General features: G+C 38.7%; 1 protein-coding gene across 1 annotated transcript; it reads left to right on the top strand.

Moving 5' to 3' along the window:
• The first annotated feature begins 14,885 nt into the window (after nucleotides 1-14,885).
• On the top strand, nucleotides 14,886-25,609 carry NCF4 (neutrophil cytosolic factor 4). The gene is made up of 10 exons (XM_036400893.2): nucleotides 14,886-14,979; nucleotides 16,895-16,979; nucleotides 18,127-18,280; nucleotides 18,585-18,655; nucleotides 20,059-20,186; nucleotides 21,167-21,224; nucleotides 22,794-22,892; nucleotides 23,634-23,764; nucleotides 23,858-23,923; nucleotides 24,698-25,609. Exons 1-10 carry the CDS (start codon nucleotides 14,948-14,950, stop codon nucleotides 24,924-24,926), a joined length of 1,053 nt encoding a protein of 350 aa, XP_036256786.1. The 5' UTR covers nucleotides 14,886-14,947; the 3' UTR covers nucleotides 24,927-25,609.
• Nucleotides 25,610-26,272: the final 663 nt, after the last annotated feature.

The following is a 26,272-nucleotide window of genomic DNA, read 5'->3' as shown; positions in this document are numbered from 1 at the left end:
CTCGGTTCTTTTTCCTGCACGTCTGTTGACAATTCTGCTCTGTAATTTGTGAAGGAAAAAGCAAATACCAGGGCATACTAAAAACATTGTTGATCTCAGAGGTAATGTGCTTCTATGTCTTCTGTTACTATGGCCTGGCTGCCTAGAGACTTTCTCCTGTTAAAGGGCAGACAAGTGAAACACCAACAAATCCACTGTTTACATAAGACCACACAGTACAGCGGCACAAGAAATTGCCTGTTACATCCTGTCATGGGGTGGTATCATCCAAAATGGACCATCCTTTTCTTTTTGGTGACAAGTATAGCTTGTGACAGCAGTTACACTTGGGTGGAGCAAAGAGATCATTTCTTTCACACAGAGGATTTGTTAGTTACTTGACCTCTTCTTTACTACCATATTCACCCTGTTTATTGCACAGAACATTGTCTCTTTTCAGCTGGGCTTCTTTTACCCCTTCTTAATAGAACTAGATTTGTTCCAATTATTAACATTATTCATAAGCCTGTATTCATAAGCATATTGAAAAAATGCTTAAAGCTGTGTTCACAAGAGACAGGGGGATGAGTGGGGCTCTTCCTTCTCCCAGGAGAGCTAAAGTTTGCTAATGCCCCGTGAGGGAATGACAGATGATTCCTCTCTCAGGTTATACATGCTCTAAATCCTTGCCAGGGTTTTTCTCCAGCAATGTGGAGACAGATGCTACTGTAACAGCACAGAACTTGTGCAAATCCCTACAAAGACCTTTATTACTGCTATAAGTAAAACCAAGTGACTTGCTTAACCTTTCATACTATTTTTAGATGAGCTTACGTTTCTGAAGGATGTATTTGATTGCCTTTCATGGTTTTGGCTAGTTTTCTGTTGATTTCTTTCCCTTTTCTTTTAGTGTGATATGGGAGGATGAAGGTGTGATAAAGTGTCTGTTTCTCTGAGCCGTTGTGTTGGTATTTGTTAACCTGACATTTTGTGTGATGTGCCCAATTCCCTTTCTAGCAGTTTCTAGTAGCCATGGGAATAAAGACAGCAGAAATCACACTTTTCACAGACAATTTCTCTCCTGAAATAAACCCCAAAACTGGTGTAAGAGATAGACAAATGATTTTGTGAACAAATCTTTGATTTGGCCTCAGGGCAAATGCTATGAATTCTTGGGAGAGGAAGTTTGTTTTTATTTCACCAGTTTAATGTAACCTGGTTTGCAAGAATTGCTTTTAAATCCAGAGAGCTGCAGTTTCAACTCAGATGTCTTTTGAGGGTCTGAGCCATCTTCCACAGTTGTCATTGAGAGTCTTGCGGTGTTTTTAATGGAGATTTCACCATGGTCCTGTTCTAGAGCTTTTCTCAGGAACTGCAATGTGATGGGGATCAATTAGTAGCACTGAATAATTACTTTGCAGAGAGAAGGCCAATTGGTTAGGAGTTTCATTGACACCATAAATCTATGTGGGTGCTGATCTCTTGTTAGATATCAGTGACTGATGAAAACTACTGATGTTTTAGATTGTAATCTAAAGGCAAAACCAGGTAGAAGATTTGTCTCTTATGCTGTTTCTTCTTAAGCATCCGTATTCTATGCATGTGCTTTTTTATTGTTTATAAGAAAGAGTACATACTGGACTGTCATATTATGTTTTGTTTTGTGGTTTTGTTTTGAGGGGTTTTTTGTTGTTGTGATGTTTGCTTTGGTTTTGGGGTTTTTTTTTTTGTGTGTGTGTATGTAAGGATACATAATTGTCCATCTTCTGACATGGAAGAACCACAGAAGAATACAGCTCTGGAATGAGAAATTATCAAATATTGTCACCAAAGCTAACCAAGTATTGACATGCAAAGTTTTAAAGCACTGTGTATTTTATTACTCACTAAGACTAGGAGAAATATCTGTTCTAGTAAGTACTTATGAGTATGTGAGACTCATAAATAAGCAAACAAGGGAATGATTGATTGTGTGAGGATGAAGGCTGGGGAATGGATACATACATGCTGAGAGAGAGATGTAGATAAATACCTTTTCACTGTGGGTGTCTCCTGGAACAGATGCCTCAAGCATGCCTGCAGCCTTAACCTAAGAGAGAGTGTGTGTGTGTGTGTGTGTGTGTGTGTGTGTGTGTGTGTGTGTGTGTGTATACATTTCTCCTCCCTACATAATCTACACCTGTAGAGGAGAGTATGTGCCTATGTGGAAAGAGCAAGTGCATACCTGATGTAGAGTTAAATAAAAAGTTGTTTCAATAGCTGAGTTCCTGCTCTTATAAAATCAGGGAAATTGTGGTCATCTTGAAAAATATGTAGAAGCTTTGAGAAACCTATAGAGAAAAACATAGTTCTTCTACATTTTGGTAAGTGGAACATTTGGAACTTTCTGCTCCCCTAAGAGAAGTGCATCTGATACACTGTACAGGGATTTCAAAGTTTAATTTAGCTTAACTCTTGGCTGCAAACAACTGCTGATAAATTTAGTTGGGGGATTTGGGAAGACTAATAGCTCCTTAAAAGGAGCTTGAAGATGAGACAGCAAAACAAAAGCATCTGCTAGACTCTCCCTTAGAATGGTAGCCACACCATACAGTCATATTTTAAAGAAATAAATAGGTAGGTTTTGGGCAAGAAGTAATTTTTGTAGATATAGACACTTGGAGAAAGAAAGCCAAATGTGTGATTAAGGGAGTTGTTCCCTTTCCAAAGTGAAAGAGGGGCTATCTTGACTGGAATCAGTAGTATATAGCAAACATCCTTCTCCTGTGGTTCTAGATGGTCTGCTAGTCCTTTAAAAATAGCCATTGTTGACTTATTTTCCCCATTATGTTTTTTGTTGTTGTTGATTTTTTAAAATAAATTGTCATGTTTGTAACTCTTTGGATTTCCTTGTCAGCATTAATTCAAGTGCACATTCTTAAGCAAGGCTACCATACCTTCTTCAATTTCTCTGTGGTTAGTAAAGTATTAAGCAGTATTTCATATGTCCAGTCAAAATGGAGACTCAAACCAAATCAGTACAAGAAAACTCATTCAGGTATTTATTTGGAGAATAGACTTATTGGAAATTACTAGAAGTTTCTCTTCCTAGATGCTTCTTTCTCTCTTGTTTTATACTGCATCAAATTTTCTAGATCCATCTGTAAATGGGGCCTATTTTAAGTATTGTACTTAGATGTCTCATAGCAAGAAACAATTCTTATGCCAAAGGCAGTGTGATCTTGCACTTTGATAAATTAAGGATAAAGTCTTCTTTACCCTTAACTTTTAGACTATGAACAGTCCCTCTGAAGCTAGATTTGGAGTTTAAATGAGAATGAAGTAACTATTTAATGCCTTTTTTTCCTGCCTTTTTCACATAGCCTTCTGCTATCCCACAGTTACATTTTTAGTTTTTCTATTGCCCAAGAGCCTCAGAGAGAACTTACATGAGAAAAGGTTAAAAAGAAAAAACCATTTGAATAATTATTATTCAAACTAAGAGGGAGTCATAATTTGATAACATTTCAATCTGCTTAAAAAGAAATGTCCTTTCATAGAATGTTTAATTATCTTGTGGGTTTAGCAGCTGGATGGCTATTATTTCAGCAAAGAGTTTATTGAGATTTGCAGAAGGATTATATGTAAAAGCAGAGTGTCTGTTGTTAGCCTAGCTAAATCTGATAGACTTTGAAAGCATAAGACAGTCATCTGTAAGAATTTGAACTGTATTGCCAAGTCAAGCAAGTGTGTTTTGTTTTCAAATTTTTTTGTGTTTTGCAACAACAACTGAAAAGAAAGTATTCAGATTAGAAATACAGGTCTGCTCTGATGAATCAGAAAATGGATTCAAGAGGAGATAAATTAACAATTTTTCTAGTATAAAATTTCTGTTATGTTCATAAACTCTTTGTATATTTTCATGATGATGTAGGTGGACTGGCAAGCCCCATGTCTTGCATTCAAACTATGTGAACTGTAACTTTTCTGTAACTGAGAGCAAAATGTCACTGACTTTTCAAGTTATATCTCTAAAATACCAGTTGGAGTTATGTACTTAAGTGAAAGTGTTATTTTCTGTGATTTTTGTTCTCTGAATCAGGTCTACTTATAAAATCTGCAGCCTTTCTGACTGCTCACTAGTTAACAGCCTAAAGAGCCCAATTTCAAGTTGTATAAATGTTTCTTCATCCTTTGTTTCACTGTGTCAGCATGCCAGGCATGGTGAATGTTATAACTGTTTTATTTCTTCTACTAAGACTCTTGATGTCTAAAGGCCACAGCATGAGCAATAAAGAGACTGAGGGTAATGGGAGACAAACTACTAAGGCAAAAGAAAACCCAAAGAAATGTATTAGTTACTAATAAAATTAGTGCAGGTCCAGTGGTTGTGTGGTGCATAATTTCAGTCCCTCTATTCATTTTCATGGCAGACATATTTCCCCCCTCCCCCTTTTTGGAGCACTGAATACTTGAAGTGTCAGAGAACATTTGAGGAAGGCTGCTCAAAGGTGCTTTACGCATCTCTCAAGCTCTCTTGATTATTTTACAAGTATCATTAATGCAGACCAGGTTTTCCCTGGGATTACCAGGTCAGTTTATAGGTTTCTTGGTCATTCCAAATCTTCCCCACACACTTGATAGACTTGATGACAAGAGACCTGACAAAGCAGGTGCAGGCCCAAAGCCAAATAATTAGCTGCTATTTAGGGGAGGTGGCTTGAGGAATTATTTTCCAGCTCAGAGGTTCAAGGCTAGAAGGACAAAGGTTGGGATCAATAAAGGAAATAAAAGGTTCTGCGAAGAGAAAAGTAAGTTGAGGAGGAAGATGGGCTTGGGGAGGGATGAAAAATTTCACCATTTCCAGGGGAAAATGGTGAGGTGGGAAAAGTTGGTGATCAAGGAGAAAAGAATTTGCAGATGAACAAGACAGGAAGTATGAGCAAGGCATGGAGATCAGTGGATTTCTTCTTCTTTCCAATCTGAGAATATGCATCAGTACTTTTTACTATGATGTTATTAAAGGTAATGATTTTAGAAGTATTAATTTTATGGAAACGTGGGTTTCATCTAATTCTTTTTTTTTAATAAAAGAAATTTAATTTTATAGCACCGTATCATAGAATGTCTGAAACGTTCATGGTTGCCAAATGCCTGAGAGATTTTAATTTAGGTCAAGCAGATTGTCTTGGCTGGCCAGTAACTCTGATGGAGGCTTTGGTTGTCTGAAGATAGCATCTGGGATCTGAACATAGAATAAATAAGGTTAGAAGGGGCCATCAGATGTCATGCATGCAATGAATAGCTCAAAGATGACCTAATATAAAGGGTAGGTTAAACTTGTCTAGTCAAAGTTTGCACATTTCCCATGATAAAGATCCCAGAGTCTTTCTAGGCCCTTGTTCCAGTGTCATGTTGAATTATTTTTTATCTCCACTGAGATTTTTTTGCTTGTGCAACTCTCTCTCCTGTCCTTTTGTTGTCCACCTAGGAGAAGAGTCTAGCTGTGTCTGCTCTTTAATTTCACTTTGTTTGTTTAGAGTAACAATTATATCTCCCTCCCAGTCTTTTCCTTTTTAAGCTAAACTAAGTCTTTAACTTCAACCTTACCTTGAATATCGTGCTCTCCAGCCTTATTTGTCCCTGGTTGAGGTCTATCAGACTGTCACTCTTTGTCTCATTTTTGAGGGTCCAAAACAAGTGATAGTATTCCAGATACAGTCTTCCAGTATTCCAGATACAGCCTGATAAGCATTTACTAGACGAGGAAAAGAATTACTCTTGACCTACTGGCTACTGTTTTGCTACTGCAAAAATCCCCAACAAACCGAAGTGGAATTATAGAGAGAGAAACAAAGGCTAAACAACAAAGATCTATGAAAGAAGAGGAAAAAGCAAGGATTTGAGTAAAACTTAGCAAAATTGCAACTGTTGTGGATCTGAGACTGTAGTTGTTCTAGGCAGCCATGCAGTCAGACAGTGGAGAAAAGGCTCTGATCTATTACCTTTTATGATGCAGAGGTCTTGGCAAGGAATATTACTACCTCAGGGCATCTACAGACTTTCAGGTACCAACAGAGTATATTCCAGGCAGTTCCCCAGAGGGTAAGGTCAGGATTCATCAGTTTTCCCTTCCTAGCTCCTAATGTAAATCATATTGGCATATCAAAGAGATATAATTTATAGCCAACCTTCTGGGTGGTCAGCTTCACATCTCATAAATTAGATAGCCAGACACATGTGGGTCAAATTTGGAAATGTACTGCATTTCTTTAGAGAAAGAATAGATTCTTCCCAATTCTTCCTTACATTTGATTGTTTCCACACATCCCTATTTTTATTTTTTATGTTACTCTTTTTGTCAGCTGTGCATTGTCCCTATGTTTTCCCTCATTTCCCTCCCTTTTTCTTCAGTGGAGCATGTTAGTGATTGTAGTAAATTAGTATACGAAGTTATCTAACTTTTATGTATAATTTTTGGTTTATCCCACTTCCCAGATGTAGAATAAAGGACTGTGTTCCTCTTCCCAGCCTTCCTTTCCTTGTTCTCTCTCCAGAGGCACATATTTCACAATGAGATGAACTGCAGAGAAAGTTCAAAGAAAGTTCTCTGGGTGTCAAAGATCACGATGCTCTCTTGCAGGTGAACAGCAGAAGATGTCCCAGCTCTTCTCAAATTCTAAAGAAAGATTTAAATTAGTCTCAGATGGGTCTGTGGATTATCATAGCACTCACTGTACAGCAGGGCCTGAGATCCTTCCTTTTTTTTTTTCAGACTAGGTTTGTGCTTGATACTGCTGGTGAAAATAATTATCAGAGAAGAGGCATTAGTGAGGATGATGCTGTACCATCCAAAGAAATCTTTAGGCAGTGCAGATTATTTTGATTTTGTTCTGACATAAAGTGTTTACAGTAAAAGAAGTTACTGATACAATTCTGTTATGAAAGTTCTGATTTTTTTTTTTTAATCCTACAGTCCCCTCACTGTCTGTTTGTGATACAGTCAAGAGAAAGAAGATTGGAGTGGAGAGAATAGAGTAATGTGGAGTGTTCTCCTTCTGGCAATATCAGCACCAAGGAAGAAGTAAGTAGTATTGAAAATGGATTAATTCAATAGTGTGGAAAGTGATGATCCCACTAAAAGGCACTGGAGGGAAAGAGAGGAGTCTGTTTTTTCTGGTTAGTTAATGGGAAGACATCCAGTTCAATCCCCTACTGAGCACATCAGCCCATCTTTTGAAGGTTACTTGACCATTCTCATTTTAGTAGAATGTATTACAGTAAAGACCATCTCTGTGAGATGCAAAGATGTTAACCAAGGTGGGGAGAAAGAGAAAACAGATTCCCTTTCAAATCCTTGATTATAATATTTCAGAAATCAGTTTTTATACTATCTCATCAGGGCAGTACTGAAAGACCCTTGCGGCCAACAGCCTGATTTAGTTTTAGAGCAGCCAGACAGAATCTAATATGGGGAAAAAAAGGAAAAGTGTGCATCCTAAGTTGACTGAGTATTTGCAATTGCTGGCAAATCCACTGCAAGCGTCTTCTGACAAACTGAACAGGATGAGCTGGAGATAGATCCCTGATAAATCTAAGAGCCAAAAATTGGCTAAACATCTCGGACAAGTTTGGAAGCTTGTTTCTTGTTTCTTGTTTGGCTCATTTCCTTGTCCCATCCCCCCTTTCTCTGCAGCAGAAGCAGTGTTGAAGGGTGTGCGCTCCGTCTGGCAGGCTGTTGGAGGAGTCTCTGGCCTCAAATTACACAGCATGAGAACTCTGTGCACAAAATTAGCAGCAGAGTTCTGTGTATTAGGTGCCAGGGAAAAATGTCACATTCAGCAGAACTCAAGAGGCGAGATGTGGAACAGAAAGAACTGGAACAGGACATCAATCCCCCTCTACCTTTTACTGTTTTTCAGCAGACGTATCTGAGAGTGTCATAACCACCTTGTTTGCACCTAAGAAATATTTGGGTAGTCAATAGATTTTATTGTATGTCTTAGTCACAGGCATGTTTGATTTTTACTCCCCCCCCACCCACCCACCCTTCACTTCCTCCTTTTCCTTTATTTTGAAGGTTTTTTTTTTGCCTTTTCACAAGGAAAACACTTTCCAATCATGAAAAAGTGCTGTTGCCATACAGTTTTCTGCCCTCTTTTCCACCTACCTGTGTTATGATTCCTGATGAGAAACCCACTGTTATGGCACTGCATTCACATCGTGCAACAGCTTGTACAAGTTGTTTGTAGTGAAATCTGGAAAAATGAATAAAGTGGTGGCAAATGAATAAAGTGGTGACAAACAGGGCTAAGGCACTAAAGGAGAGAGGAGAGGCTACTCAGGAGCTGTGTTCTGTAGATACTAACTCAGTAGCTGCTGTCTCATTCAGAAAAACTATTACAGCATAGGTCATGGTTTGGGGGTGTTTTTTGGCTTCTTCCATACATCATAGAAGTGGTAAAATTCTTGCCACACCACTGTTAGATTGCCCTGAAGCATATGGGTGAAAGAGGCTGCATTAGTATTGGCATGTGGAGATGGATTGTCAGGAGACAAAATGAGTCATTTGGGGCTGTACATGCACACACATGCACTCACTGTGTTGTCAGACCAGAATGCTTTTGCAAGACAAAGTTATCAGGCAGTGCTTGTTTAATGTATTCCTCCCCATTCATTCTCCTCATCATGTTGATGTCTGTGCTGTGAGCTGGGCTGAGAAATTGATCTGTGGCTTAAAAAGCTGTTTTTACAGCTGGCTTAGTTAGCTGATGTATTTTGCAGATGTGCCATCTTGTGAGGCAGGAAAAAAGCAAGAGTATGTGAAGACAGAGAATTTCCTAAGCTGTTACCATTACCATATACTGATTTCTCGAAATCACAGCTTCAAAGTTCTCCAGTACCTTTGTTTGGCTCAGATTATTGAAGCAATCCACAAGCACAATGATGCATTCCAAGATTAAATAGCACTCTGGGCAGAAAGTTATTCTTCATTTCCTTTCCTTGTTCTTTTCTGTAGTAGGACAGGCCTGTTGGCTACTGCTGTTTAACATATGTGATAGTTTAGCCAACTACAGTTTTTTCTGAGGGTTTGGGAATCTGTTCTAAGGCCTGGCATCAGAGCATTACTGGCACATTTTAAAGAGCAACCTTTTTGTATTGTTTTCTGTTTGCACTGCAGGTGATTTTGAGTGCAGATGGGTTGCAAAGGATAATGGTTGTGGTTTGTCACTTTTTTCCTGATTTTCCCCAAGAATTATACCTCTACTGAGCATTTTTCCTTCTCACCTCCCCCCTCATGAGAAAAGTCTTAGTCAGCCCTATTTTACAGATGGCAAAGCTAAGGCAGAAGGAATTACACACAGCAAGGCAGGGGCTGAACTTGCTATGGAAGTTAATTAAGAGGTCTCTTGTTCAGACCCAGTTTCACATAAAGAGGCAGCCTTCTGCCTTTTGAGATATGGGAGACATAAACTCCAGTCTTCCACACTTGAAATGGACAGTTCAGCCACTGATTGGGGATTTAATTGCTTATTGAAATGTTAATTGGTGCATTCATCCCACGAGTTTATCTTTCAAGGAATGAAGGCTGAGGTAATAAAAGGCCAGTAGGTGAGGCAGCAGGTGAGGCAGGCTGTAAGTATATGTTGTGAGGAACAGACAGAACAGAACTTTGTAAATCACCAGACTTTGCTATTTATTGCCTCTCTGTTTGCTACTTGCCTGCCTATCCTAATCTCTAGCCCCCTTGCCCCCTGATTTTATTAAGAAATATTGTCCCAATTTATGAACCATTAGAAAATGAGCCATAAACTCTCTATAAGGAGCAGACTGGATCTTTCTGCACCAGAAAATTGTGCTTCTTTGACTATATCAGTGTATCTTAAGTAGTACAACTCCCCTAGGGTAAAGACAATTATACCAGTGTAAAAGTGCATATCCAAATATAGCTGAGTCCCCCATGAGAAGGTACCTTTGTACCAGTAATAACTAGGTCCACAGCAAGGGACAGATTTATTACCTTACCTTTAGAAACCTGAGGCGACAAAACTGGGAATATAGTCATTTCATAATTCATGTATATTCCTAGGAGACAGATAAAACCTTTATGGGGAGAATTGGCCGACTTGAGGTCTTATTTACTGGCCAGTGGTGCCTGTCTCTCTTCACTTTTCAGAGAACTTCACTTAACTACAGGCACTTATCTAAAGTTCCTTAATAAGGTAAAAAGGAATTTGGTCTCAGGATTTCTTCAAATGGATAGGGAAATTAAACTGTTAGGAACAGTGTAGGCTGATTTGAATGCATCACTGTACAAATTTTAGCAAATCCCAACCCTGTTTTGCCATTTGGGGAAGTTCAGTGAAATTTTTTTTGAGTAACTTTAACAGGTCTTTTGAACTTGTGAAATAGATGAAGCAGATTTTTTTTTGCCTTGAGTAGCAATCACTTACACAAATTTTTGATTCTCAAGATGATTAGGAGACTTACAAAAACCATCCTGCCAAAAAGGTGCACTGCTGCTGTGCACCGAAAGTAGATTTTAAAGTTCTGGAGGGATGGTTGTAGGCATAACTCTCTCAGGAGTGCTTGAATGGAACTTTCCTGCTTCTTTGTCTGCAATGGCGAGTTACCAGATTTTGACATTGGAGAAGTTGACTGGAGCACAGGGCTCCACCTCCAGCCCACATCTGTCATGCACAATAGCAGTGACAAGCTCTGCCCTATTTCTTCCTTATTTACCTCTTTTATCCAGGAAGTCATATATGATGTGGATGAAGAAATGTTCTCTTGTTGTTTCTGAGCTTCCATTTTTCTCACTTTGTCTAGTCCTGGGTATCAAATATCCTCCACCTGAGCTCTGCAAGAACAAAATGTCCATTGTTCACGAAGGACATGAACATGTTCAACTCTTCCATTCTTAGTGATTCTATTCCATCAGGAAGAAACCCTGTATATTTTTCAAAGGAAGCAGGTTTATTTTAAAAGAAGAATTGTTTTCTACTGAGAGGAAGATCATAATACTGCTTGTGATATTGCTCTGCATAAGAAAAGCTGGAGAGATCTGCCTATTGAATCATGAACTATCAAACCTCAGAATGGTACTGTTGGTTGCATGTTTCCAAAATAGCTGATAATGTCAAAAGAAAAACATCACTTTTTGGTTTGTTGTTTTGGTTTTTTTTCCCTGAAATCCTTATTTTGCTCAAGCATTAGAGGTGAAAAAGCCAGGATTCAGGTATATGATTTAGTTTGATATTCTGAGAAAAATGTAATTTTAAAAAATGCTGCTCTTTCCTTAAGATTTGGTACTGTAAACCTCTTCCATGTTGAGTAATAATTTATTCTGGAAAAGACACAATTAAATTCACTGTCAGGAATAGTGGTAGATGCTGACCTTTAAATTTCTTCAGTCCAAGATGGATTATTCAGTTGTGTTTATATCAGCAGGGCATGAAAAGAGTCTTTTTCTGCAAATACCTACTAGCTACTTTTCACCCTAAAAAAGCAATCATGGAAACACTGTCCAGATTTAATTCAAAGAACATTTCTAAATTCTATCAATCCATACTCCTGTGACTTTTTAAATCCCAACATAATGCATGACAGGGAGAATATCCATACATCCAGACACTATTAATTGAACCATTATCAAATTAAGAATACAAAACCAATTAGCTCAACTTATGCCCTCTTTTTTTTTTTTTTAAAGTTTCAAGTTCAGAAAGATAGAACAACTTCAGCATTTTTATTTTTTTTAATTTTTTTTTTCAACTGTCCTGAAAGCATATAGGAAAGAAACACTCTTATTAGTTTCCATTGTGCCAACTGCCTCCTAAGGATTTTGTAGCACTACCTGCAAAAGTGCTCCAAATATTACAGGGCCATTAATAGCTTATCAAATGTAACTTTTGTCCAGAAATTTTACAGAACTGTAATTAATTATTCATGTGCAATAATAAAAATAATTGCTAGTTTATACATGGCTCTATTTGAAAATAAGTATTGTAAAAGTCTATTAAAGCATTCCGTAAAGCTGGTGGTCTGTACAAGTATTATTAAAGGAAAATGGAAAAGATCCCCAAACACTTCCCAAATCAGTGTTATTACAGTTGTAGCTCAGTCTCAACCACAGGAGTCAAGGCATCCAACTGCTAATGATGTGTATGCTACAGAAAGAAATATTCCACATATCCTTTGAAAACAGTAGGTTGAGTGAAAGTATCTTGAAAGCCAACTCTGCCATGTGTGTTTGTATTTGATGTTCAGCTTCCTTGCAGTTATGGCTAAATGTTACTTCCTTTGCAGATTAATCTGTGATGAGATCAGAATCTTTTAACCATATTATTCTTGTTCACTTTCTCCTATCACTTAAAAGATTTATTCTATGGCTGGTGATTGAGCATAACTGCATAGCACTTTTGTAAGATCAGGTGCATCAGAAAGAAGCCATTATTCCATAGAGATATACAAAATGATACAGTTGCTGCTGCCCTAGCAGACATGGTATGTAGTGCTGTCACCCAAACTTGATTCAGCTGAGTATTTCTTCTACATTTTTTGGTTTACCTTTTATTGGTGGTTCATGTATCTCTAGTGATTTGGGACTGCATTCCTATTTCTCACTAAAATTCCTCACTTGCTTTGGTTGTTTGGTTCTAGCTGATACTGTCAGATTTCCAGGGTGCTGTGTATCCTTGTACATGTGTTTTCTAACAACAGGTGCATTGGACAGAAGGCCACAGTTTCACAGCTCACAGGCATGTCCAAAATAATAGAGAAGATTGTGAACTGTGAAGAGGCATATAGCGGTGGCAGCATATGGTCATGATTCAGTCATCTGCGGATTCTCTTAGTAGTCTCCTTTAATGAACCAATTTTTGTTTTGTATTCCTTGCACTTGGATGAATTCCTGCTTTCTCTTCTCTTGCATGTGTATTTGGGTTGGTGCACAGCACCACAATGACCATGCCAGCCATAGTGTGTGGATGGGTTTTCTCAAAACTGAGAGCTGGCCATGCCAGATGATGAAATTGGGTACTTTCCTAGTGCAGGCATATCTCTTGACATAGGTACTGTTAGGATATCAGTTTTGTAATGGATACTTATTTCATTCATGAAATAATTATTTGAACAGAGAAAGCTGTGTGTATTTGATTAGACAGCCTATTTTCTCAGCCCAAATAATAGGGGTATTATTTCTACTATAGTAGCACAATAGTAGAAATGGAAAGAAAGCATGTGGTAGTTGAGGCGCTGATTTGGCACAGAAGAACATGGCAAAGCAGTGTTTCCAATCTTAGTCTCACAACCTTGGTGATCCTTCTAACAAATCAGCTATCCACTTATCTGAGGTAGAAATCTGCCTTTTGTAAGAAAAGCAAGGCTTTTTTCTGGTTGAGTGCAGAACAAGAAAATACTGCAGAATCATAAACATTCTTAGTAGGTTTAGCATTATTCTGTCAGGTTAGTATTATTCCTAGCTGTAATGTCTAGTGGAGAGTAGTGGAATTGAGCTGCTTTCAGTTTGATTTACTCATCTTACAGCAGAACATTTGCATAGACAATCTGTCTAAGAGTTTCTGTCAACTTGTTTTCAAGAAGCCACATTCCTAGATAAACAATGAACATGTATTTTTGCATTGTGCCATATCCTCTGTCTATTAAAAGCTGTACCTGCATTGTATCTAGATTATCTTTCAGGACATTTGAAAAAAAATTAGGATACCCTTTCTATGATTTTCTTGTCAAAGCTATGATATGTAGCAGAGTAGCAGATCACTCAGAAAATACAGTTCAGAATTTTGTTCTCCTGGTCCCTTCTGATCAAGAGACACTATATCCCCTCTCAAATTCTATTATGGTGCCATGGAAAGGAGCTGGGTGAAGGATTTACTTCATTAAAATGCAATGCAATGCAGTTACTCTCAAGGCTGATGATTACAGTTGTAAATAGAGTTTTATTTTGAAGGATGCTGGATGATTTTTGCTCCATTCAGATGGGAATTTTTGTTCTTGGCAGCGGAAGGAGGAGAAGGAGGCAAATATGTATTGAACACAAAAATGGCAGAGAATCAAAGACTGAAATGGAGAGGCAAGGATGCACATAACAGTTTTTGACTAAAAGGCAGATAAGCTGTGTTACAACTTAGCCATATTGTTAAGAAATCATGGTTTCCTCATCACTTTCTTCCTGAAAGATTGTCAACTGATGTTATATAAATGCTTTGTCACTACAGTTTGAGTAAAAGCCAGGGCAAGCCGTTACCTTGTCTTTGTATGTGGCAAATGTGGGTTGTTTTGTGCACATGAAGCCAAAAAAAATCTCTGGCCTTTAAAGGACTCCTGTCTTACTTTCATTGATCCATCCTTCAAATCTCATCTGTGCCTGATGCCCTGGTGTTTGACAAGGCTGATTTTTCTGATGATACATTCTGCTCCCATTTTAAAATTTATTCTTTAGCTCCACCTCCTGGCTCTTGGTCTGTGAAAAGGAAGATCCTTGGGAATCACAGAGCCTCAAGAAGGGATCAGAAGTATTCATCCTAGTTTACAAATATTAATGTAGGGGTATATATGGGGACATTTTAGCTGAGGCAAAAGAGTCTTTGCTGTGCCCTGTCATACTGGCTTTCAACAGAGGCAAATATTTTGGTGGAGGGTGGACAATGGAATATGTGGCTCATAGTTTCTGCTTTTTCTTGGGCTTTCAGTTTCTCAACTGTGGCAGTTTTGAGACATGACAGACATCACAGAGCAGTGTCTCTTTATTACTGTTTCCCCCTGGTACTTCCTCAAACCCATGGGGGTGGGGAGGTACAGCAGAAATCGTCTGACATTGAAACATTAAAAAAAGATCTCTGAGGCCTTGCAAAGGAGTCTTGTTTCCTGCAGGAGAATTACTTTGACTTCGTGTTCATCCTATTAAACCAGGAAGTGCCCAAGAAGTAGAGGAATAGATCTTAGTCATCTGGATTTAAGAAGAACAATGTCTCTTCCCCGACAGCTGCGAGAAAAGAGGTAATGGGTTATATAGCTTGCTCCTGCCTCCCCACAAGCCTCATGTAACTCCTGATCTGTTTGGTTAATTTGGATGCAAGCATCTTTGGTGATTCTAAAAGGCTTCTTGTTATCAGAACAGTGTGTAACTTCCACACTATTAGGCTGCTTAGGGTCAAGCAGACCATTTCTTTTGCTGGAGAGGACTTTCTTCTTTTTGTGGGGAATATTCACAACCTAGGACATAGTGGGTCATTGTCCTCTTTATAGCTGCAAAACAAGTTTCCCTTTTACTGGAGTTTGTGATGAGTGTTTGTGATATGACTAATTATATCTCTTGCTCTCCATAACCACATCCTTCTTCACAGTAAGGGGTAGTATTTACAGTATTGTGGGTGGTGCTGATTCATGGCATTTTCCTTGTACAGCAAACTATTGCAAGATGTTGCATCATTGCTTCAGCATTTCAAATGGGCTACGCCTTGTGGAAGCCCCTGGTTGGGATATTCTCCTAGCAGAATAAACTGAGACAGCTACCAGTTTTTGGTTTTGTACTATCAGAATATTTAACATTTTGTCAGCTTGGGATTTTTTAGATGATCCTTTTAGAAGTCTCTCTTTATCTCATTTATTATTCTATTTTCCTCATTCTAGATGCTTTTTACTCAGGTGTTAATATAAATACCCCTCTGACAACACTGAGTTATAAGACTGAAGCAAAGGTGAATTTGTCTGCTGCTTGTCAAAATTGTTGCACCAAGGAGAAGGTCATAGAGGAAAAAGCATCTGCCAATCCATGCTTTTTTGTAGTGTGGGCAGTATAGACTAGTAACATGACTGAGTGGTCATATGGCTGCTTGTTAGTAATCCCTGTTCCAGCAGAGATTCTTCCTTCTCACTTCAAATCCAATTCTTTCTAGGATCTGCAAAGCTTATTCTAACCTTGCCTACTAACATGAGTTCCTTCACACACTTTTGACATTTTCAAACAAGTATCTTTGTGCTTCAGGTTATCTGCTGAGACTGGGAGATAAATGCTAAGGTCGTAGGTTCTATCCCCAGTGCAGGCCATTCATTAAGAGTTGTACTTGATGATCTTTGAAAGTTGGTCCCTTCCAACTCCAAATATTCTGTGATGAACCTTACCTGCTGTGACTGGGAGGTCTCTCTCCAAATATTTGATAGCCTAGCCTTATTTTTCCAAGCCTCTTCAAGAGTTTGCTTTATTGTGATGTCATCAAGAAAATTTGACAACATTTTGACAGCTGGTGTAGGCACCAATAGTTTTCATATAGAAAAATACTATGCTTTTGTTTCTTTGTTCTTTTTCTGTTTGTGCTTATCCTGTTGTTTCTTTTCTTATATGTATGTGGTATATTTTATGCATCTTGCACAGAGTATAAAGTTTTTAGGATTTAGTTTTGTGCTGTCAGTTTCTACAGCACCTTGCATAACAAGCTCTTTTCTCAAAACTGTTTCCTATATTCTACAGTAATGCAGTAATAATAGCAGCATAAATCATGATGTGTAATGATCTCCTTAGAATAGGATCCACTGATGCAGAGTTCTTTCTGTAAATCTCCTAGATTAAGGAAGGATTAAGAATGCATCCACAGCTGATCACATTTATCAGGAAAAGCTTAGCAGTTCAAGTATTTGTTTTGTAGTCCTGTTCCTTGAGCAAGCCTAGGAATGAGAGGGGTATTTTTCAGGCATAATGAATCTTCTCAATGGTGACTGATTTATGCTGAATTTATTGAAATTTGACATCTCAAGATCAGACCTCCAGAGGAAGAGACTGACACCATGAGTTTCTAATATCTTGGTTTTCATATTAGAAAATGTGATATTGCCTATCTTTGCTCTGTGTGGCATAGGACATCTCAAAGGCTATTACCAATATGAGTAACCTAAATCTTCTGTTCTTGCTTCACAGTGATTTTGACCAGCTTCCAGATGATGTACCTGTTTCAGCTAATATTGCAGATATTGAAGAGAAGAAAGGCTTTACTAATTACTATGTAAGAAGGGAGATTTATCCTGCCTCTACATGCCTTCACCAGTGACTGGTTTGGTTGTGGGAAGCAAAATGCACTTAATCTGGTGTAATTGCTTTTTGGTGTGAGTAGTTCCATGTGGAAGATTTCTCAGTGCTTTATTTTTCAGGAATGGAGTATAGTTATCCCAGATTCAGTCTAAAAATTTATTTTCTGAATGAAATGTAGGAGATATCCTCTAACATCATAATTTTTCCTAATTGATTTGTTTCCTGTTGGAGTGCTGTATGATTGGTGAAGATAGTGGGAAAATAACTCAGAGGGTAGAAAGGGAGAGTCTTGCTTCATTATTCCATGGTACTGGCAAGTTAGGATGCTCCCATCTTCACAGAAAGAAGCATATTAAGACACGAAAGAGCACACAGGATGGGAATAGTTGGGAAAGGCACTAAGATTTTCTGAAGGTTTGAATATGCCTATCTCAGTCTGACTTCTGCTGGAGACATTGCTCTTAAAACACTTCCCACTGCAGAATTCAGGTTTTTCTCTGGAATAGAGTGATGTTTGGTTGCTCTGTCTTTATGTTTTCTGAAGGATCTGGCTGCAATGTGACTCAGAGGTCAGTGCGTGGAAATTTTGGGTTCCCTTAGAGCAAAGCAATTTTGTCAAAAGAAAAATAAAATAGTGGTTGAAGGAGGTCAGACAATAATTTCTGCAACTGTGTACATTAAAGTCAAAAAAGAAGTATGAATGCCTTCAATTCTGAAAATCAATTCATTTAAATGTCATTCTGTCTTCAGATTTAGATGTCCAAGGCATCTTATTGTAAAATATTTGTGTTTGTCTTCGTAATGTATTTTGCTTGTCACTGAGGCAAAGTGTGCAAGCATAAAGTTGAATTTAGTAATTTCATGTTTCCTTTTAAGATCATATAATATAAAGCAGCCATAGGGACATGCCTCATATGCAAGATGGACCCACACAAATACCTTGTTATATCCTAGTTCCCGAATTGGCAGATGCTTAACTGAAGGCTTGCTTTCCTCTCTGCTCCTAGAGGATATTCCCACTAATGGAGCACAGATCTTATGTTCCTATTTTATTCCTCACATTCAGTTGGTGAGTATTTATAAGTATGAACACCATCCGGAATCCCTCTTCTCTGTTTCAGATGTTTGTCATTGAAGTAAAGCTTAAAGGTGGTGGCAGATACCTGATTTTCCGGCGCTATCGTGAGTTCTATGCCCTGCACACCAAACTAGAGGAGAGATATGGGCCAGAGAGCAATAACAGCCCATTTACCTGCACACTCCCTGTACTGCCAGGTAAGCTGTCAGTACCAAACCTTTGCACAATTAGCAGCTTTCTCAGCTCAGGCTGCCTGAAGGAGGAATGCAATGAGAGAAGTAGTTGTGACAAGGAACTAATTCCTGGCTGTGGATGCCAGAGAAGTCATGTTCCATTGACAGCCTCTTCACTTGTAGTAATGTTCATTTAGAAACCTAAAATCCTTTAGAAAAGATGTAAATTTTTTTCAGCTTCTACTTCCTCCTGACTGCTTCATTTCTCTGACAGCCTCTTTTTTGCTTTTTTTTCTTCAATAACTGTTACAGGTTTTATATTTTCCAGGAAAAGTTTTTGTTGGTGCCAAAAAGGAAATTGCTGAGAACAGGATTCCTATCTTAAATGTCTACATGAAGGTAAAACTTAATTTTAAAGTAAAGAATGCAGTGATCACTGCAGATACTTAGCCATTGAAATCAGCTAAGGTAGACAGTACTTTTTGGGTTCTAAGTATCTGCTTCTCTGTTCTGCTTTCCTGAAGACACAGTGCCCACACTGTGGTACAACCTGAAGTCCTCTTCCCCAGATTGTTCAGACTGTGGTGTCTGCTGGAGTATGCAGTTCACAAAGGGTCTTCATATACAGATAGACATCCTTACCAAAACCTCCCAAGATGTGTGAGGAAATGGTGACTCTCCAGGTGCTGCATGAATACAGAGTTGGTGTCTGCATCCAAGGGATTAGGAGAATGGTGGGTGGGTTGTGCTTTACCCCACCCACCATCAAGTGCCACGCAGCCTCTTGCTCACTCCCTCCTTCCCTAATGGAATGGGGAGAGAACAACTGGGAAATGGTAAAACCCACGGGTTGAGATAAGAACAGTTTAATAATTGAAATAAAGTAAAATATAATACTAATAAATAATTGTAATTAGAGGGGAGGTAACCAAAAATACAAAGAAATAAAACTAAAGAAGAAAACAAACAAATGATGCACCATACAATTGCTCACCACCTGCTGACCAATGGCCAGCCAGTGCACTGAGCAGTGATCAGTGGCTCCTGGGCAGCTCCCTCCAGTTACATACTGGGCATGATGTTCTATGGCATGGAATATCCCTTTGGATGGCTCTCCATGGAATATCCCATGGACCGGCTCTTCTGGCCATGCTCCCTCCTGACTTCTTGTGCAGCTCCTCACTGGCAGGACTTGGGAACCAGAAAAGCTGTTGGCTTAGACTAAGTAAGCCGGTAGTTAGAAACAACTAAAACATCTGTGTGTTATCGACATCATTCTTGTGCTAAATCCAACACACAGCACTGTACCAGCTACTAAGAAGAAAACTGACTCTCTCACAGCCAGAATCAGGACAGGTGGGCTTCTGAGAGTACCTGAATTACAGTGAAGATGCAGCATGCATCAAGGAGAGATATTCTTTGTGTGCAGGTTAACTGAAGACCTGAACTTCAAATCAGTAAAAGTCTGAAGCACTGGCCAAGATTTCCACTACTTAAGACTGCCTTCTTTCCACAGTCATTCATGTTCTGAAAAGAAAAACAAAGAGCAATTTAGTTCTGCAGTAAATCAGGTACAAAAAGTGTGAAGCAATACATTGGCCAACTCCAGGAGCAAAGAGGAAAGACTGTCAGCTGTTCAGCTGTGTCCTGCTGAGTGAGAAAAGAGAGGAGGGAGCTTTCTGGCAGTAATGAATATCCTTCATGATCCTGTAGGTCAGAGAGGCATATTTGTTACATGTAAATAAATAGAGAATTGGTCTCTCCCACTGTTACACTCTGCTTCCTGCTTGCTCTTGGCACAGAACCTGCTCTGCCTCCCTGCTTGGGTGTTGATGGATGAGGACGTTCGGCTGTTCTTCTACCACTCAACCTTTGATGGCGAGCAGGTGCCTCACAGACTGAGACGGCTTCGCCCACGGACACGCCGAGTGTAAGTGATTGACATGTTTTTTTCAGCATTGCTTGATGTAAGAGACGCTGTCCAGTTTTGGGGAGAGAGAGAGATGACGATCACCACTGTGTTTTCCAAGTGAATCCATGAATCCCTAATATGAGGGTCTTTGTGATGGAGTGAACACAGACTGTTTCTTGTTTTCAGTTATCTCAGATTTTTTAAGTGGATGTGGTACTTGCATTAGAGGAAAATTCCAAAATGAGAGTATTTGCCTTTTTAAAAATACTGTCCAGCTCTATCTGCCCATATTTCTTTAATGGTAATCTCTATTATAATGTGCAGAATATACAGGCCAAGCTTAAGGACATAGGCTTGCACCACTGAAGTCAGTGTGAGTTTTGGCACAGAATTCAGTGAGATCTGGTTCAGGCACTAAATGAAACTGAATACTTAATTTGTTCCCATCCTTTGTCTAAACAGAGGCCTGTCCTACATAGCAGCATTGACACCCCTTTGGAGAACTGCTAAGTAGACGTCATATTTCATTACCCTTCAGATAAATTAATTCTCCTTTCAGCATTCCAAAGATGGGCTCGCTTCCTTTTCACCTGCCTCAAACAGTGCAAAAACTGCATGAGTATATGATGGCAGAGTTTGAACTAAATGCCATAAATGCTAGAAACAATGATGCCCAGAAAGCAGAGTAGGGGGACTGAGCAGTGCTATGGAAGAGAGGTCCAGAATACTGACTGTATTGAAAATTCCATCTGTTCTCAGGAGCAGACACCATCAGATTGCTGCTGCTCTGCACTGAAACTGAGAGAACTAGGGCAGTGTCATTGCATCCATATTTATTTACTTCAGTGCTGCACACAGATTCTCATGCAGTTTCTCTGGTGGTCTATGGCTTACATGCCCCTTAAAAAGTAAAAACACAGACACTGCACTACTGATTGTGTAGCATTTTTAATGACTTAGAAGGATGTTTTCCTCCCTGTTGTCTCATTTCTTTGCAGTAAGAGTGTTTCAGATCAAGTGCCTGTTTTTGATCGCACCGCAGCTCCACGGGCTGAGGTGAGTACTCTGCACAATGTGTCACAGGACAGGAGATTAAACTCCGGTTTACTGTGGTACCTCATCCATCAGGTTGCCATTTTCAATTAGAGCTTGGGGGAAGAAAGTGAAAGAAACAATTGATTTTAACAACAGGGAATGAAACAAAGGATGGAAAGAGGTGTCCTGTTCCTCATCTCTTGAGTAATAAGAAGGTCTATGGTGAAATCAGAGTGACAGGAGATTCAAAACTGAGACACATACAGCTTACTGCCAAATGGTCCACATTTGCATAGTGCTACCCATAAGTTAAATCTAAAACAGGCATAAGCTTCAGCCTCAGTGTCTTCAGCATATGTTTAAAGTCTTTGCAGGGGAGGCATCTTATTTTTGTATTTTCTGTAACATAAATGTATTTTCTGTAACAGAAATGCCCATACTCTTGTCTTTTGTGGTATATTTTCTCAGTATTAAGCACATGAGACTGCTTTGTAACCAGTATTTGTCTGAGCAGGTTTTTGCTTCCTGAAACATGTGATTTGCCATATAAGATTAAAATCCCCAGGCATCTGCTTTGAGTTTTGTTGCTTTTGTTCTTTACACAGAGAGTGATAGGTCTTGGAACAGTCATATCTCTTGGGTTTTATCTATTAATTTATTAGTATTGAATATACCTACCAGAACTTTTCAATGGGTGAAAAAAGGCTTTTGAAAGGGCTAATAAGTAGACACTAGCATAACAGTAGCATTGTTTTGTTTGTTTTTTATTAAGAGAACTCTTGGCATAAACAAGATCAAAAGAGCAATTGCAACACAGAATAAAGAGCACCTTTTCATTTTTGCTCCTCTAGGACCATTTAAATGACCATGTTTCTCTAAGGACAATAGGAGAGATGTGTATTTTTGATAACACAGCCACCTTAACTCTCTAACCTTTTGTTAGGGTGATAAGCATGTATTTGCCTCCTTTTTTTTTTTTTTTTTCCTGAAGAGGGCATCTAAACTCCATTTCAACAACACGTCAATTTCCCAAGCTTTCCCACATCTCTCAGTTCAGCATCCAGACCTGAAAGCTAGATGTAAAAGCAACAGTTAGTTACCCTTAAATTAAGACACAACATTTCTGCAATTTTTAAAGGCTCTTTGTGATATTTTGCAGCAAATCTAAAAGCTGTAAGGCTGCAATGAGAAATATTATATTTTTTCAGTTCTCAGGATTTCAAGCTGTCAATTGGCTTTAGCTCTGTTGTCTTACTTGCTCTTAAGTATTTTCAGCTTATGTATATTGATCTTTCTGGTGCTCAGTGTTCTGTCACTTTAAGAATCCTTTTATGTAGCTGACTCAGGGTCATGTTTATCCTACTGCTTTCACTGCTTCTTCAAAGCAGTTTTGTGTGTGCTGAGTAGGAGAAGAGATTGTGAGAACTGCAGACTACGGTCAAATATATGTGACCTTATCCCAGAAATACATATGTGATGACAAAGTGCACACTGTCTTGCTGCTTTATGCTTTCTCCTCAAGAACACAACAGAAAGATTTGCTTTTGTAATTCTGTGAATTAATAATTTTGAGGTTATTACTTTCCATAGGCACTGTTTGATTTTCCTGGAACCAATAAACTGGAACTCAGATTCAAGAAGGGAGATTTGATCTATCTTCTCAGCAAAATAAACAAAGACTGGTTGGAGGTAAGACTGCAATAGCAGTACTGAATTATTAGCATACCTTGAAATATATGAGTAGAAAGGGCTCTTCTGATCCTTGTGACTTGCCTCTTCCTTTCAAGGAGAAACTGTATCATAATCAGGTCTTATTGTCAAAACTAAATCCCTGATTCCAAATTAGTAATTGTTTGGTTCCTTGATGGTTTTTAGCTTACAAATGTTTTGCCCTCCAGACTTCAGTTTTCATTTGCATTTGCTTCTGCTGGAATGTTTTTAAATTCTTTGGAAGTGATTAGAACACAGAAAGGCCACAGAAAGGAGATGGAAACTCCATTTCAGCGATTAATTGGTTTCTGGCCTCAGGGTGAGTTGATGTATGCTTCATGCTTCATACCACAACACACGTCAGCCTGATTAGGGAGAACTTGGGTAATGCAGCAGTGCTCTGAAAAAAGGATGAGGGGAACATACTGTATGTTTGCTGATATGATATCTCTGCTTGCTCAAACACCACAGCCTTCCTTTCTAGCCATCTGACTTGCATTTTTTACACACTGTTTCACTCCCCTGCCTGGTATTTGACTATGTAATTGTATAACCTTTTTGTAGGGATGCCATCAGGTCACTTCCATAGAATTTCTTTTCTTGATTATAGTGGAAAAATTCTTACTGTTGTTTCTATGTAAATTAATCGAATTCCAGAACTTATTGCATGTGGCCAAAATGGCATGGTTTTCTTGATTCTAACATTTCCTATCATTCCAGGGAACTGCTGATGGTGCCACTGGGATTTTCCCATGTGCTTTTGTGAAGATAATAAAAGATTTACCACAGCAGGAAGACACAGTTAATAAAGTTCGCTGTTATTACTATGATGAGACTGTGAGCACCATCAGGTAGTAACAAAATAGCCTTCAAGTTTGCTGATGAAGAAACACCAACAATTCTCTTGTCATGATATGTAATGAGTATATGTGTTCTAAATACAGGGATATCTCAGTGGAAGAGGATCTGAGCAGCATTCCATCATTCAAAGATCTAATGGAATTGATGAGGTACAATGCAAGCACTTGGCTGTATATTTGATACTTAAACATTTGTCAAGTTCATTCTGGTTTGAGATTTTCCACATTCTACTTGGTCAGCTCCATGTTTTACGTATGGAATACTTTTCAAGTGTCTTGAAGAAGTTACACTTTGACTTGGCCTAGGGTCATCTGTGCAGACACTAGTCCTTTCTGGGATTGTCAATGAGTAAGGAATGACACACACTTCTGACTCAATTGTGATGGGTAGAAATTTCCATTTCTTGTACTATGACAAGAGCCATACCCCCATAAAAGCATCTTTTGTCTAGTACATTTCTTCATGATGTAGGACACGGCCTTCTAACACTTGTTAAACTAGATTAATCTGGTGTTGAACATCAACAATTTAGAGCATTAAATATTAGTAAATACTGGTAATAGAACACCTGTTCTAATATTCTTACACTCCTCAGAAAGAGCAAAAATAAGTAGGCAAAAGTGGGTGGTAACCACAGTCAGCTCTTTTGCATGGTAGTTCTATCAAACACACAGATTAATTGTGCCATTTATGTGGTGTTACTGGAAATGGTTCTTGGTTCTGGTAGATTTCTTAGCTTAAACACAACACAGCATGAATGTGGCTATATGATTTCTAGTACTGCTGCATCAAGAAAGCCAAGATACCGAAGGGTTTGTGTGACTTTTATTAAAATTAATTAGATTGTCAGTATATTATTCATCATGTAGCACCTCCCAGGCATTCCTTGATTTCTTGGGATCAATCCATTTCTTTTCTCCCAGGCAGGAGTTTAACCAAGAAGACATTGTTTTGAATTACCGGGATCCTGAAGGTGACCTGATCCGCTTGCTCTCCGATCAGGATGTTGAACTCATGGTGTCTCAGAGCAGAAGAAGTCCCTCTGAGAAGCACTTCTTCCCTTGGAAGTTGCACATCACTCACAAAGATGACTTGGGTGTCTACAACACTAGTCCAGGAACAGGTGCTACTCAAACAGTAGGGGAGATGTAAGTGCTATATAGATATCCCTCTCTGCAGGCAGTTTCCTTCAAAATGTCTTTGAAGTGTCCCTGAAATGAGTAATTTTTAGTGATATATTACCTTTCAGTGTAAAATCTGTACTTAGTTAACTTCTTCAGCTTTTTAGCACACATCTGCAATACAGACATCTACATAGAGACCAGAGAAAGTGAGTAATAGAGAAATAAAATCACGGGCCGTGTTTACAAAGCAAGTCAGTGTCAGCCTGCAAAAGAGGTCTCCTGAGCCCTTGGACCTGCTCTAGTTTCTGTTCTTACTCCCGAGACTAGTTATTTGTCCAGAATGTCTTCATAAGCTTTTGTTTTTTCTCTAGACTCCCATAAATTTCTCTTCATTTGCTGATCTGAAGGTTTGTGGGCCATTGGAGTCTGACTGGGTGTTCAGAGTTTGTCCTCAGAGGATCAATAAAACTTTTTTGGATTTCAGTGAAGAAGTTTCAGCCCATCTTAGCTTTCTTCTTTTCCACTGACCAGTATATTGAATTCTGTGAATCAAACCTAGTACACCTGTGGTCTTCCTTTTAGACCTTTATATAACTGTACAATCTACTTATTTTCATGTTCTAGGAAAATGTGTAGGATATCCTACTCAAACAGCATTCTCTTCTCTATCTTCTGCTTTCTGACACTGCATTCAAAGTAGAACTAACAAGAAATTACTGTATCAGATTCTTCAATGAATAAAGTTAAATATTAGTTTGTCAATTTTTATTTAAAAGTGTTTTTTTGGGGGGGATCGCCTTCTTGACATTATTTTATTAAAATATTACAAAATGTAACTTCCTACTTCAGAGGCATTGTAGCAATGCAGTTTAGAAAGGAGATGAAGTAACAGCAATGTGATATTACATGTGATACGTAAGAAAATGCATTGTAAGTTTGAAGCCTAATGGCAGGTATGGACTGCAAAGTTTCTGGTGTGCAGGATTCTTTGTTACTTGTTCCTGGAGTTCAACAGAGCAAGTGGCACTCAGAGATTTTCAGTGACAATTGGATCCTGTGATGTAACCAGCAACTCATGCCAACCAGCATGTCTCTCTCAAAATGGAGGAACATTTTCAATGAGAAGGGAAAGGGAGGAAAAATGTCTGCTAGGGAGCAACTGTCCTCTTTTATAAGGGTGCTGGAAGAACATAAACACACACTGGCCTTTGAAAATCAGGGCAAGATGATCCCCCTCTGCCTTTAAACTGCAATGCAAAATAAATCCTTCCCATCCAGCCAAGTTACATATTCCCCTAACTGTCTGCAGATTTTATATGGACACCTTCTCACACACAGTTACCCCAGATATTATCCATTTTCTTTTTCTTGCTT

This window comes from Molothrus ater, chromosome 5, assembly GCF_012460135.2.
Source record: "Molothrus ater isolate BHLD 08-10-18 breed brown headed cowbird chromosome 5, BPBGC_Mater_1.1, whole genome shotgun sequence".
In the NCBI taxonomy this organism is placed as follows: domain Eukaryota; kingdom Metazoa; phylum Chordata; class Aves; order Passeriformes; family Icteridae; genus Molothrus; species Molothrus ater.
This window is presented reverse-complemented; position numbering and strand designations above follow the sequence as displayed.